Source organism: Heptranchias perlo, chromosome 2, assembly GCF_035084215.1.
Source record: "Heptranchias perlo isolate sHepPer1 chromosome 2, sHepPer1.hap1, whole genome shotgun sequence".
NCBI lineage: Eukaryota > Metazoa > Chordata > Chondrichthyes > Hexanchiformes > Hexanchidae > Heptranchias > Heptranchias perlo.
Window position 1 is genome coordinate 78,475,872 of NC_090326.1, and position 15,165 is coordinate 78,491,036.

Sequence of the window (15,165 nt, forward strand, 5' to 3'; positions counted from 1 at the left end):
TTCCTTCTGCTTACACAGTGCCTGGTGCCAACAAAAATCCTCTCTCCCTATAGGATCATATGTAATTAAAGGTGTAATGCTCATTTGTAAATTCAAAAGCAGATTTTGGGAGCCTTTGAAATAAAACTGCACAATCTACACTTGCTACTGAGTGCAGAATGCTTCTATCTGCCATTTGTTTTGAAGGAGATAATTTTTTTTTAAGCTACTGATTTTGATCTTTGGATTTTTTCCAAACTTAAACAAAATGGATAAGTATTTGAAACAGAGGAAGATACAGGGCTATGAGGAGAGCACAGGTTAATAGGATAAGTTTTGGATTGTTCTCTCAGCTGGTATGGACAGGATGGGCCAAATAATCTATGCTGTAAGCTTTTATGGTTTAAAGAATTTCACAGAAGATAGACATGTTAAAGCAACCCATAGTTTTGTTGTAAAAAAAAATCCTGCTAGGTCAACATAAATGTAATCTGTTTATGATTGCTCTGAGCACAGGCGCAAAATTGAGATAATTCAAGGATAATCTTTTTATACAGAGTAAAGCAAAGTTCTAAATTAAAAACAAACTTTGTAAATACAACTGTTAAAGTTGGCGTTTCCTGATGTAGGGTTGGTTGACTATTTCCAGTTGATCAGTTAATTGTGATAATCCAAGGTTTTCAACATAAGTTATGTACTTCCTCATGGTAACTTTATTATAATTGAGTAGAGATCAATATAAAGACCTTGTATGCAGCATATTTTATTTGTCTATAATAGGGCAACTTTGTAGGAAGGGAGGGAAAATATCAGTTTTAATTTTTATTAATGAGACTGCTTTTATGAAATTAATATAACTGCTGTTGGCAGTAACACAGGCTAATTTGCCTAAGAAATAGACTTTCCATGATGATTTTTGTTTGCATTTTATGAAGTAACTTATGTTATTGAGGTAGCTTACGTAGAGGATTTGTAACTGGTCAGGTTGAAATTACTATTATTTCACTAGTGAGGTGTAGTCATCCTTGCAACTAACAGTCATGAATGAGTTATATAACTAACCTTTGCAATGAAATATAAATAGAGACTGCACATCATATAGGTCTACATACTATTTGTGTATTCTATTTGCTATTCCAATACACAACTTAAGTGTGCCTTTATTTTCTACAAATAAAGCTTAAAACTAAGGTCTGGTCATGTTATTTTTGACACCTTGTGGGCCAACATCTGAATTGACAGTTATACTTTCATCCTTCTACGGTGAGAAATCATTGAAAGGTTCACCCAACCAGTAAAAATACATTTGACTGACGGCAGGTTATTGAACAGTGTCAATTTAAAAAACAATATCTTCCCTTGTTAATAGAAACTATTAAGTTCCAGAAAAACTTCCAATATCCTTGGGTTTATTGCAGAAGTTTGTGGAATAGTGAACAATTAGATCTATTCTCCCTGCATGTGCGAGGTTCATTATGTTCTAAAATATCTTCATTGATTATTTGAACTGGGTCTGAAGCACAGTTCTGCTCTAGTACAGTAGGTTCTCAACAATTTGTGTCTTGCATTCAAATAGGTCTCCCTGGGACCTTTAATAAATAATGGACCGAATATTGGAAAGTCTTTGAACGTGTCATTTGATGTTTTTTACCTGGAAGATGGCATTATTGTATCCACAGGTCTTAGTTCTGGATCCGCCCCATTTGATTTCAGGATAAAGCAGTTCTTTGACTCACCTGGGTTTCTCTCCAAGGTTTAATTTCCATTGGAAGGTTACGAATCCTCTTTTTCTCTGGCTCCCCATCAATCAGATGAGAATCATAAGTTTCGTTGTGTTGATGTGCAGAGCACTCCGTTTTTATGTTCACCAAACTCACAACTTCAGGAAGTCTGTCATTTATTACTGTCCTAGGGAAAGAACACCTTTGGTAACCTGGTGACGAGGCCATATATCATGAAATGACGACTGAAGTGAGAGATTCAGGAGTAAGATTGGGCCCCAACTCCACTCTTGTATTGATGCACGTTGGAAACTTTTTAGCATGGATGCAAGAGTTGATAGTATAGTGGCAATCTATGATGCACTAGAACTCATTTTACTGATGAACTTAAAGTTGATCACTACTAATAGTTTGGGCTATAAGGGAAAGTTTCCTGTGTCAGCACCTAGGTGCACTGGATTGTCTGAACACTGCAAATAAAGGTTAGAGTTGCTAAAGAATGAAAGCACTTAGTCATTCATCTAACTGCTTCTTGTTGGATAATTTATGCCATTAACTTAATCAAACTTATTATCATTGCAGAGTTTTCAGCCTTGTGTGGTTTAACATCAATAGATGGTTTTCCACATTGTGAAGAGAAAATAAAGGTGAGGAAATAAACCAATTTGTTATATTTTTTGCTGAACCTGAATGGTTAGGAGCATTAAAAAACTGATCGTAACCATTTTTTGAAGAGTTCCTTTATCTCAACATCATCCATATGACATGGTGTGATGGATGCAATAGTGAGTTTATTGTGTCTCACTATCCTACGGAACTCCTTTGAAGTGGGGTCAGCGTGCAAGTTAGTGTTGAGTACTTAAAGGAAAAAAGACTTGCATGCATTTAGTTCCTTTCGTGGTTGAATAGCCAGTCAGTACTCGCTATCTGGGCTCAGATGTAAAGAATGGCCATTTGGGTAATGTACTGGAGAATATCCAGTGCCCATGCAACCATACTCCAGCAAGAAGTGAATAGAAGAGGAGAAAATTGGTGAGTACTTTTTTAAAAAAAAATTCTGAGGCTGACCTATGATGTTGGCCATTTTTGATATGAGCTTCCTGGCAGCCAACAAAAATAAGACGTGGCAGCAGCCTGGGGAGAAGGGTGCCCACCATGTCCTCTCAACCACGAGTTGGCCTTGAAGAACCTGCGAGTAGTTCAAACAAAAGATGTGTGCATCTTCATAAGGATACGAATCGTTAAATAAATAATTTTTGGTTTGTCCATGCAGTCTTACGGTGTCCATGTAGAACCCATAACTAAATATGCTGCTGCAACCAAACTGTTCAAATAGATATATAAAATCGCAATCTCCACTCAACAACATACATTAAAAACATACATTTCTATGACGTATTTAATGTAGAAAATGATCCAAGATGCTTCATAATTGGGGGTCAGACCCGAGCAGTAGTCTGAGAGTAATTAGAGGAGGTGGCTCAAGATGCAGTCAAAAGGGGTAGGACTTAAGGAGGCTTTTGAAGATGGAAGAATTATAGCTTAGTGGTGAGGTTTTGGGGACAGTTTCAAGGAGGCAAAATGGCTGAAGGGTCTGCCATTGGATCTTTGGCGACCTCCTCTAATTTTCCTCATGCTCTTTTTTTGACAATCAACTATGAAGCACTTTGCGATGTTTCCTGCATTAAAAGCACTAGAAGAGTTGGAGATTATGCAGAGTATAGCTTAGGCGGAGGGCATTGGAAAAGTCTACGGCACGGACATCTCAGTGGTGATTAGGTGAGAGAGGGGTGGAGACGGGCAATATTTCAGAGAAATATGGAGACTGGTAATGGACTGGATGTTGAGTTTGAAGTTCAGCTCAGGAGTACACAGAGTATACCAAGATTCAACTCTTGGGTTTAACTTGAGTAAGCATCCAGGAAGGAGGATGGGATCAGGAAGCTAACGTGCAGAGTTTCTGGCAAGGACTGAACAGGATGGCTTTCACCTTGTCAATGTCGAGCGGCTAAAAGTTCTGATGCATCCACGATTTGATGTCAGGAAGGCAATAATGAAATCAAGGGTGATGGTGAAGAGATAAAGCTGGGTATTGGTGGAATATACATGAAAGCTGGCTCCAGGCTTGCTGAAAATATTGCTGAGGGGCAGCATATAGATGAGGAATAGAAGGGAGCCAAGGGTAAAACCTTGGGGCATACCAGAGGTGACAGTAGAGACGTGCAAGGAGAAGCCATTGTAGATGTGCTGGCTCTGTTGGGATGGATAGGAATGTAACCAAACAAGGGCAGTGCCATGGATGTGGGCCACAGAGAAGAGGTGATGGAACAGGATGGTGTGGTCAAGCTTTGAAAAAGCCTCAGAGAAGTCAAGGAAGACGAAGAAAGAAAATGCCCCACAGTAACAGTCACATAATGTCACTGGTGACTTTGACCAGGTCAGTCGTACTGCTTTGGGCTAAATTGAAGGGATTCAAGCAAGGAGAGGTGGGCATGGTGGCAACAACACATTCCAAATGTTTAGAGAACAAAGGGCAGTTGGTGCTGGGGCAATAGTTGGCGAAGAAAGAAGGGTTGAAATCGTTTCTTTAAGGAACGGGTTTTGAAAGGCGGAGGAGGCATTGCCAAAATCCCTGAGTAAATTTGTTCGCTGAGGCTAGAGCAGGCAAAGATACCAAGTGAAAACAAAACTTTAAAGTGAAGATATGTAGCAGTTTCTATTTTTGTATTTCTTTTTCTCTCATATTCATTACTTAAGATGGGCTCTTTTTGATATTAGCAACCATGAATGTATTAAAGGTTCTTAATACTGAACTCAATGATGTAATTTTCTTCTCCAAATTTATTTTTGCTGCAGTGGATGAACGAGATGTGGAAGTCTGAACCTTGCTATGCAAACTATGGGGTCAATGGATCTGTGTGCTCGTTTATTGCTTATCTCAGTGAGGTATGTTATTTGTACTTCTGTACAAAAAATTTATCCAGCAAGTCCTGGCATCAGTGTTGGGGAATAGAGTATGTTTTGCATCCAATGTTAGCATCAACCACCCACAGGGCAGGTACAAGTTGGACACAGAGTAAAGCTTGCTCATTTCTGTTGAAGTTATGTGCCTTGCTTACAAGAGCATCCCTTATGCAACAATGTGATTTTTTTCTACTTCCTACAATATCCATCTTTTAATCTCTATTAGTAACTCCGTCAATTAGTGCGGTGTAATTGCAGTTTTGTGATACATTGTCATTAGGAAAAAGACTGAGAATGCTCACATTCATTTCACTTAGGATATTTAGGATAAGAGAGTGGAAACTGGAGTAAAACTTAGATCTCAGAGATGAAAAGAAATACATCTAACAGTGTTATCACTCAGTTCTAATTATATTTTGTTGTTCATGTTTACAAAATTCAAGAAAATATTAATTGTTGCTTATTTCAAATCAGTTTATTACTATATAATGTATTCACTTGTGTTAACCATCTTTATTGTACAGTGCTGTATGGTATTTTTGACGGTATATATTAAAATTCAAAGCAATTGTGTAGAGGTGTGCTACTACTGACTTATACCAATTATATTTAAATAATTTGTTACATGATATAGTTTAATGTTACAAAAATAGTGTGTTTTAAAAATATTACCAATGACAGGTGCACTGCTTCAGTTAGATACCGTTTAGCGGTAACATGGGACAATTTATACAAGCAGTGGAGCTACAATTCAAACTAGTTCTATTACAGATATTTGTTAATGTTGGAATGAACTGTAATTTCAAATATTTATCACATCGTGGGATTTTCTTTATTTTTCTTCCACCAATTTTTTCTCCACCTCTTGTCCTCTTCGCTCTTTATTGGAACACAGTTCCATAGTGCAGGCTGCGCTCCAGAATCTCATCCAAGTTACTATTATTCATGTGTGAGCCTAGGCAATGAGTCTTGACATGCTACTCAACATTGGAGGGTATTGCAACCAAATCTGATCAGATCCTTGCCGTTGTCCACATATACACACATGCAATGATCAGAAGTGGAAACCCCATCCGATTTTTTTTTTTTCTTATCCAGGGCCATTGATGTTAATTGTAACACCACTATTGTAGCACCAGCTAAGATCAAATTTTCAAGAAGTAAACCTTCTCACATAAAGTAATACGAAGCACTACTGTACCCTTCATGCTTATTGGATTCTCCATTCTAACTCTTCACAAAAATAAAATGAAAAACTCAGCATTAATGATAAATGTTATTTTGTGCTAATGGTACAGACTGAATTCTCACTGTATTAGGCAATGAATATCTTGTGCCATAAAACAGGAAGTGCAGTAGCAAAGAGTTCAGGCAAATGATTTACCATTATCGGACAAATTGCCAAACTGTCATTCATTTCAAAACATATTGCAATAATAAAATCCCACAACCTACCTTTGTTCATACTCCAAGCAAAGCAGTAGTAATGCTTATTTTTTACAAGCCAATACCAACTATTAATACATTTAAGGTACCTAATTTTTTCCATCTCCCTAGCTGGCCCTATGATGTTAGATTCTGTTTTGTTGATTGAAATGTTTTATGCACTCATCCTCGTGTCTGACCACCTCAGCCTCTGGCACTGGTATTCAGACTTCCTTTAAAAAGAATTAACCCATCAGTAGTATGAGACTTATGGTATCAGTTATGATTGTCCCATTAATAGCAGAAGATTCAAAATCTAAGCATACCAAGTTTTCATCTGTAAAATCAGCTGGAGTTCATCTCTTCAGAATGGCTTGAAGCTTAAGATAGAGAGAAAAATTCTAAGTAGTTCGGTCCCTAAAATGTTTGTAATTGCAGTTTCAGATTGTATTTTATGGTTATATTTTTGGGTTGTATTTTCTAAAGAAGGAAGAATCCAGTAGGTATTCCAAAGTATTTTTGTGTTAGAATATTTTAACTATTTAAATAAGGTGTTGTTTATTCTTGTAACTAAAGTGTAGAGTAGAGATTTAATATATGTATGACTTACAAATCATTTTATTCATCTCCTTTGGCAATATAATTTATACATATAACAAATCTTGACCATTATGAAAATATTACTTGTTCCTTAAAATAAATTAAAGCAGTATTTTTAAAAAATTGTGCCTGTGTACTATTCTAGGGTAAACAATGCTGAACTAAATGCGTATTTGAGACTGGGCTAGAAAAGTTTGAAATTTGCAAATTTCCTGCTACTCTGTATTCTACAGCCAAATGAATGTAATTTGATCAATTTCATATATTCTACCTAACCATCATAAACTTAGATCAAAATTAATTCTAAAATCTAAACTTGCTGTTTTAAAAAAAATTTCAGCAGCTGATGCAAGTTCACTAAGCTCTCAGTGAGAACATACATTGGAGAAAGCCAGTAACTGCCTCCAGATTACCCTGTAAGAGTTGACCAATTTAACAAGCACAACTTTCCTTTACAAAAAACATTGAAAATTCCTTTCTGTTAAGAGATTCAGCCCTTGTTACTGCAGGAACTTTCAAGGCTGTGTTCTCTATTAACTGAAAAGTTACAATTCAGTTACCTGTGGACACAAAATAACATTGAATAGTTGTTTCCCAGTGATTTATCTCTAAAAGAAACCTAACGGATGAATGGATGAAACACTAATGTAGAATTGGATTTCAGTAATGTTCACATAAATGGAGTGTTTCTTCCTGGAGAGCTTGTTATAATGCCAGTGTGTGTCTTTGGGGACAGCAGCAAAACAATTGGTGTGGACCATTTCTTTTTGTAAAACATAATATATAAGTGATAAAAACAGAAAATGCTGGAGAAGTTCAGCAAGTCAGGCAGCATCTGTGGAGAAAGAAATGGAAGATCCAGTTCTGACGAAAGGTCTTCGACCTGAAACGTTAACTCTGTTTCTTTCTCCACAGATGCTGCCTGACTTGCTGAGCTTCTCCAGCATTTTCTGTTTTTATTTCAGATTTCCAGCATCCGCAGTATTTTGCTTTTGATAATATATAAGTGAAAGGGAAACCCAAGTTTATGATAAACTATGGATGAATACCATGTAGTGGTGTCTTCATGAGTAATTATAGAAGTATCTATCATTATTTCTTTATCTTTACTCCTCATCATCAAGAAGTCACTGGATGTTTCAGATATGAATAGAGTGGAGGACACTTGCAAAAACTAGGCAATCTTCAGAAATGATATAGGTAGGACCCCCAGTAGAAGACTTTAATGGTAATAGGCAATGTGCAAAGATGAAATAACAGAGAATGGCATTGCTGAAGCTGCGAACTAGAAGAGTGAACAGCAAAGCTGAAGGAAGGTTTTAGATCCAGGTTTAAAGTGTAGTTGAAAGTTGAGCTTTGGAAACTGCAAAAGCTGGGACTTGTGCAGTTCCCCACAACTTGGAAATGAAGAAGAATTCACCATTTGGGAAAATAAATCGTGCATCAGGTGAGTTTGTAATTTCACTTGTGTGGTTTAAGGAAGTACTGAGTAAAAGCTCCCCACCATGAGAGAAAATTGAAGGGACAGTCATCCACGGCCTTTCTTGTATATCTCCTCGCATCTAGTTTCAGAGTAAGTGGGTTGGCAGCATTTCTCATCCAAGTTAGGGAAAAAAGAACAAGATTACTTTTTCTTAAAGTAAAACTGCTGCCTTCTGTTATATTGCTCCATTTTAATGCTGTGTACTAATTGTTTAACTTTTAAAATTCTTCAGGTTGAGCATTTCTGCCCCATGCTTCCAGTCAGAATAAAGCAGATTGCTGATGATGATGCCTTAAAACCCAAGGTGAAAGATGAATCATTAATATATTTTAAACTTTTTTAGAAACATACCATTAGCAGCAATAGTTTCTCCTAGCTCTAGTTCAAATATATTTTTGATAAAATAAATTCACATTGTATAATCCGCATAGAATTTTCCTGCTTCCTATCAGTCCTTCTATAATGTTTGGCAGCAATGATGATTTTGTGAAAATTATCTTATTGTGTTCTGTATGAGGGTGATTAAAATCAACTGGCAGTATCGGTACTTGATGAACAGAAATCAATTTCTTGAATGATTTGGAAATGTTACACCTATTTTCTGTATAGAAGTGTATAATGAAGCATGATTGAAGAAAACTTTAGTAGCTATTGACTCATTCAGAAGAAAGTTATAAACAATTGAGCCCTGATTTTGTGATCCTAGCAAAATCTGTTCCTGGAAATTGCTGGCTACCTGGACCAAGCTAGTCCACAGTGCTCTGGAATTGTACCTGAGTATAGTGAGTGTTATTCTGACATGCGAAAAGGGGTGAGTCATGAATGATGGACTAATTAGTCTAACAGTCATAGTGAGGAAATACTCAAGAATGTTTTATGGATATTATTAATGTTGATCGAAGGAGCACATTAGGAGTAGTCAGCATGGATTTAGAAACAGTAGGTGATTTTTGATGAATCTATTGGAATTCTGTGAGGAGGTAACTAAACTAGTGGACAAGAGCTGTCCAGTGGCTATTATTTACTCGGGTTTTCAGAAGACATCTGATAAAGTTCTTTTATGGCAAATTAGTTAGCTTGATTTAAAATTATCTAGGCAAAGAAACAAAAAGGTGACAAATGAAAATAAATTCTACGGGGCAGTGACTAGTGCAGTTCCGCAGAGTGGCTGTTTTAGTTGTCCCTGCTGTCTGCACTAGACATCGATGACTTGGAGGAGAGCACTAACAGTAACGTAAAATTTATTGATGCCACCAAGCTACGTGGCCAGGTGACCAGTATGAAGAATCTAGACCAACTAAGCAGAATGGACGAAGGAAGGTAGTCACTTTTTAACATGAATAAATGCAAGGTAATGCATATTGGAACTTGGAATATGACAGCAGGAGATATTTTCTTTAAACCCACCCCAAGGGTGAAGGAGAGGTCACCAGTTTTATTGAAGGGCATACTAACAAATCACTGAATAGGGAGTAAAACTCAGCGTCACAGAAAAAAATTAAAAGGAACAGAGGGGCAATAAGATTTTTAAATCAAGACACTGAGAGCTGCAGTCCTTGGCCTGGAGCTCGAAGCTAAAATACAGAAGTTTCGTTTTTGCAGTAAAAAGTTACCTAGAAAGTAAGGTAATGTCAAAAAGCAAGTCAGCCCATGAAAGGAATATGGCACGCGGTTTATTATTTATTCCCATTTTTCAAAGAGAGATATAATATTGAATGGTAAGTGGAATCTGCTTTGAAAGTTGCTTTGTACGATCACTTTTTTAAAAACTCGTTCATGAAATGTGGGCGTCGCTGGCAAGGCCAGCATTTATTGCCCATCCCTAATTGCCCTTGAGAAGGTGCCACCTTCTTGAACCGCTGCAGTCCGTGTGGTTTTACAGACTTGTTGTCTGCAAAATAAGGCGGCTTAATGATTTGCATATGGCTTTGTCTCACTAAACGTTTCAACCTTCCTTTGGAAAGATTGGAGAAATGCATGTGTGAAGACATATTCAGTTCAAATCACAAAGGGTTCCTATTGTTACATGCGTGGGTTACCCTATCATATCGTTAGATATTGGGCAATAACCCTGAATGTAAGATGTTCATACTGCTTATTGGAGTGACCAGCACTGCTGCACCCGAGATAATATCGAATACTGAACCAAAATTTGCAACATAGACAATTCAGGGTAATAACAGCAATGTTGCTGGAAAAAGGAAAATTGCTGTACTTGGTTATTAATATTCTTTCTTCTGCCGTTGCTGTGTTATTTTCTGTATTGCTGGTTCAGAATCACGAATGTCATCCTTCTTGTTAGGCTGAGGTTGTGACCAGCCTGGATGGTTTGCTAGAAATACTGGCTGCACGTGAAGAACTCACATGGATTAAACTAAGAATAGAAAGGATGAAGGAGAAATGGATAACAGATATGAAATCACTGGCTAAGAAACAGAATTTAGAAAACCGACCAAAGAAAAAGGTACAAAATATAGACCTATTTCCTTAAAATATTTAATGTAGCTTTGAAATAATTATTTGCAAGCCAAATAAGAAAACAGATATTTTGGTTAAAATGTAATTGCACCGACTGCATTTACATTAAACTATTGTCAATTATATATTTTGCATTTAAAATTCTATTGGCTCCTTTTTTTAATTGTAACAACACATACATGCATTTTGTGAAGTTGCTATACAGTTTTGTTGCATGATACTTACAGGAGAAAACTTTAACACATTAAGGTTGTCAGAACCATAGGAATATACAACAACTACTTGCATTTATATACCACCTTTAGACATAGAATAATGTCCCACTACACTTCACAAAGGAGTAAGGAAGAAATGGATGCCAAACTGAAGAAGGAGATATTAGGAGGAGTGACTAAAACCTTGATCAAAGAGTTGGGTTTTAAGAGTGTCTTAAAGGAGGAGAGGGAGGTGGAGAGGTATATGGGTTCAGGGAGGGAATTCCAGAACGTGGGTCTATGGAGCTGAAGGCATGGCTGCCAATGGTAGGGAAAAAGTGAGAAGGGGATGCCAGAGTCAGAGGAATGGAGAGTTCAGGAGGGTGGGTTGTTGCATTGGAGGGGTTTATAAAGATAGGGTGGGGCACGGTTATGAAGGGATTTAAACACAAGAATGGAAATTTGATTGAATAAAATGTGACTGGTTGATTAGTCCAGTTAGCTTAACGGATGCATAGAAACTGTACATTTAAACAAAAAAATATATTATTTCAATCAGAACAATAGATTGCTATTATGCTAAGTTTCTTCCAGGTAAAGGATTAAAATATTTTGACTCGGCTCTAGAGGCTGATTTGAAGTTCAATAAATTTCAATAACACAGACATATATGAACATGGTACTTGTTCATATGATAATAAACTCTGCCTTCAATCTACTCTGGAGGAGAGGTCACAATGAGCAGCAAAGTAACAGCTATTGTACAAAGAAGAGAAAAACAATTTTTTCCCCACTAAATGTTTCTCCCCATTTCTCCTCTCCTCTTCTAAAAGCTCTACATCTTGCTGGGATATAGTTCCATGGGTGCTGACAGCACTCTAATAGGCATGCCCAAGTGCTCATTCTTCATGTGTGAGCCTAGATAGTGAGTGTCAGCAGACGATTCAACCATAGTGCTTTCCAGTCTAGCTTGATCTTGTCCTCATCTGATATCTGCACAAATGCAGATCTATGCACATTTCACAAGAGAAATCACTGAATGATAACCAAGGCTTCTTTGACAGCACCTCCCAAACCCCCGACCTCTACCACCTAGAAGGACAAGGGCAGCAGGCACATGGGAACAACACCACCTGCACGTTCCCCTCCAAGTCACACACCATCCCGACTTGGAAATATATCGCCGTTCCTTCATCGTCGCTGGGTCAAAATCCTGGAACTCCCTTCCTAACAGCACTGTGGGAGAACCTTCACCACACGCACTGCAGCAGTTCAAGAAGGCGTCTCACCACCACCTTCTCAAGGGCAATTAGGGATGGGCAATAAATGCCGGCCTCGCCAGCGACACCCACATCCCATGAACGAATAAAAAAAAAAAGTAGCACAAACCATGGCGGAATATTCCCTTCCCTTCACACTGGGGGCTTCTTGTTTGTATAGCTCAGTACCACTCCACATGGTGCATTTACTCAATGAGTCAATAGGGATGCCTCATTTGAAATCGAGTATAAGTAAAATACACCAACAAAACAAATGCAATTTCATAAGGTACATTATACTTCAAAACCAGTTTGCTTTACGTTGGATTATTCTTTATTTTCGAATGGATTATCCTTTCCTGTTCTGATTTGTTTTTTGTCAAATTCAATCATAAATGATACATTTATAGATTCTTTCTGCTTTACAAAGTTTCATTTCTCTGCCTCTCTTGATTGCATTGTGCGTGGGTAAAATTTATCAGTCAGTTGTGTTCATTATTACTTTATTGCTAGCAGTAACTCATTACATTTTCTTGCACTGGAGTTTACAGTAGTGTCTAAATTTAGACTGGGTTTGACTCAAGTGTAAAAGAGATGTGAATTCAATTAGTACAGATTTCACAGATGCAAAATCCAACTGGACCTTTTAAGCTTTGAATCAGAGCCTCAATAGCCTCCTTCATCATCCTTTATAATTCTTTAAAGAAAATAACTGTCATTTATTTTATTAAAAAGAATCCATTTTCTCATTTGTTTTTTTTTTTGTTAGATTTTACTTCATTTAGGTCTTTTGACAAAGGAATCGGGATTTAAGATAGCCGAGAATGCCTTTAAGGGAGGCCCACTTGGGGAATTGGTGCAGTGGAGTGACCTGTTAACCTCTGTGTATCTCCTGGGCCACAACTTGATACTTTCTACATCAGTAAATGAGCTGAAACGGTAAGATGTGCTGAACAAGCTACACAAGTCTCTTAAATATCTGGCAAGAAGTAACTGAATAAAACAATTGTCTATTTGTTAGGTCATTTCAGCTGGGTACAGTTTCTGCTTAAAGTGATAGCATTCATTATATTGCTATTTATGGTACTAATTGTGAAAACTAAAGTAAAAACTTATAAACCTTTATAAATACAAAAAGAAATGTGAAAACAAATGTGGAAAATAATAAAAGTGCACTTTGTACTTTAGTGGACTTTAGACAACATTAATTTACCCTCTGAAGATTGTTGCAGTTCTTTTGCAACAAAATTTAAAAAGTGAGAAAATTTTTATTTAGAAAATGTTCTGTAGAAAAATCCATACGTTTCTCCAATTTAACTCTCAGTCTCACCAAAGCTAAATTCCCTAGATGAAATATTCTGGATAATCTTACAATCGGCTCTCCTGGAATGAAGACCCACTGAAAGTACATATTGAAAATTCGGGCGTGTACGGCCCACAATTTTCAGACCATTAATTTAAATGGTAAGAAAATTTTGGATGCTGCGCACCTGAATTTACCATGTGCACTCCAGTGGGCCAGGATCCCAGCTGTCAGCATGGACTCTTAAGATTATCCCAAAATGTGTTCTTAATAATGAGGGCAAAGAGTCCAATGTGTAACACTAAAGATTATTTAAAAAATTGTTAAGCAACAACTTTTGTATACAAGAGACAAGATATACAATTTTTGAAAATCATAGATAATTCAGAAGTTGAAGAATTAAACTTGCACTTGATGGTTACTCTGGACTTTGTTTATGTTCAAATTATCTTGTTTATGAAGTGCAGTAATTATACAGTGTTTACTGATGGAATATAGACTGTTTAAATGTCAAATGTATAGCATGCACACTGGTACTGTCTTTTCTTTGTTGGATGGATAATGTTATATGTGACATTAGAAGCAGAGCACTGGACACAGCATAATACTGTGCGCTGACAACATCTTGGCTGTAGTACTGAAGACCTATGCCCCAGAGCTAATCATTCCCCAAGCCAGGCTGTTCCAGTACAGCTATGAAACTGGCATCTACCTGACAATGTCAGATTGAGGTACTGGAGGAGGATGGTGTGGTCAAACGTTAAAGGTTGCAGAGAGGACAAGAAGGGATAATGAACCACCATCACAATCACAGAGGATGTCATTTGTGACTTTAGTTAGGGCTGTTGTGGCTGTGGCAGAGGCGGAAACCTGATTGGAAAGATTCGAACGGAGTTGCGGGAAACGTGGGCATGGATTTGGGAAGCAACAACATATTCAAAGACTTGGGAAAGGAAAGGAAATTTGGAGATGGGGCAGCAGTTTGCATGGACAGAGGGGTTAAGGGTGAGTTTTATGGAGGAGGGGATGATGGTAATTTTGAAAGGGATGGGAACAGTGCCTGAGGAGAGAGAACCATTTACAATGTCAGCTAGCATGGGGGCCAGAAAGGGAAGTTGGGTGGTCAGTGGTTTAGTGGGAATGGGATCAAGGATGCAAGCGGTAGGTCCATTGAACGATAGATTGTGTAAATTGGGCATGTTCTCACTGGAAAAGAGAAGATTGGGAGATGATATGATTGCTGTTTTTTGGATTCTAAAGGGACTAGATAATGTCGACCATGACAAGCTATTTCACCTTGTCCAGAACAGTAGAACCAGAGGATACGGCCTGAGCTTGAAGGGAGGTGAATTTAAAACTAATCTGCAGAAACAATCTATGGAACAGACTCCCTAGGGAGAAGGTGGAAGCAGTTAGTATTGATTTATTCAACTGCAAATTAGATCATTTCTTTCAGAAAGTAACATTTTGGGATACAGTGTATGAGTAATTTGAGACATGACCTGTGGTAAATGTAGCATGCTTGGGAGGGAAAAGGTGACTTTGTACCTATGGCTCCCAAAACTCTCCACCACTGGAGTTTTGCTTGTGTCGTTTCTGGGTCTGTTGTAGACTATTTGATAGAGATTGATTGCTATAATTAGTCAGCAACTCCATTATCATTGTATCACGCGACTGCCAGGATACGAGAAGGTGAACTAGATGGACCGTGGTCTTTTTTCATCTAGAGCCCCCTGGATGCCAAGGAGCATACAGGATA

At 37.6% G+C, this 15,165-nt stretch overlaps 1 protein-coding gene across 1 annotated transcript in view; it reads left to right on the forward strand.

Annotated features, from left to right (window-relative positions):
- LOC137332160 (alpha-1,6-mannosylglycoprotein 6-beta-N-acetylglucosaminyltransferase A-like) overlaps window positions 1-15,165 on the forward strand; it is a 78,645-nt gene that overhangs the window by 2,369 nt on the left and 61,111 nt on the right. The window contains exons 2-6 of the mRNA XM_067995868.1: window positions 2,283-2,347; window positions 4,557-4,646; window positions 8,405-8,476; window positions 10,475-10,636; window positions 12,873-13,042. Coding sequence (XP_067851969.1) covers window positions 2,283-2,347; window positions 4,557-4,646; window positions 8,405-8,476; window positions 10,475-10,636; window positions 12,873-13,042 — 559 coding nt within the window. The remainder of the gene's footprint in view (window positions 1-2,282; window positions 2,348-4,556; window positions 4,647-8,404; window positions 8,477-10,474; window positions 10,637-12,872; window positions 13,043-15,165) is intronic.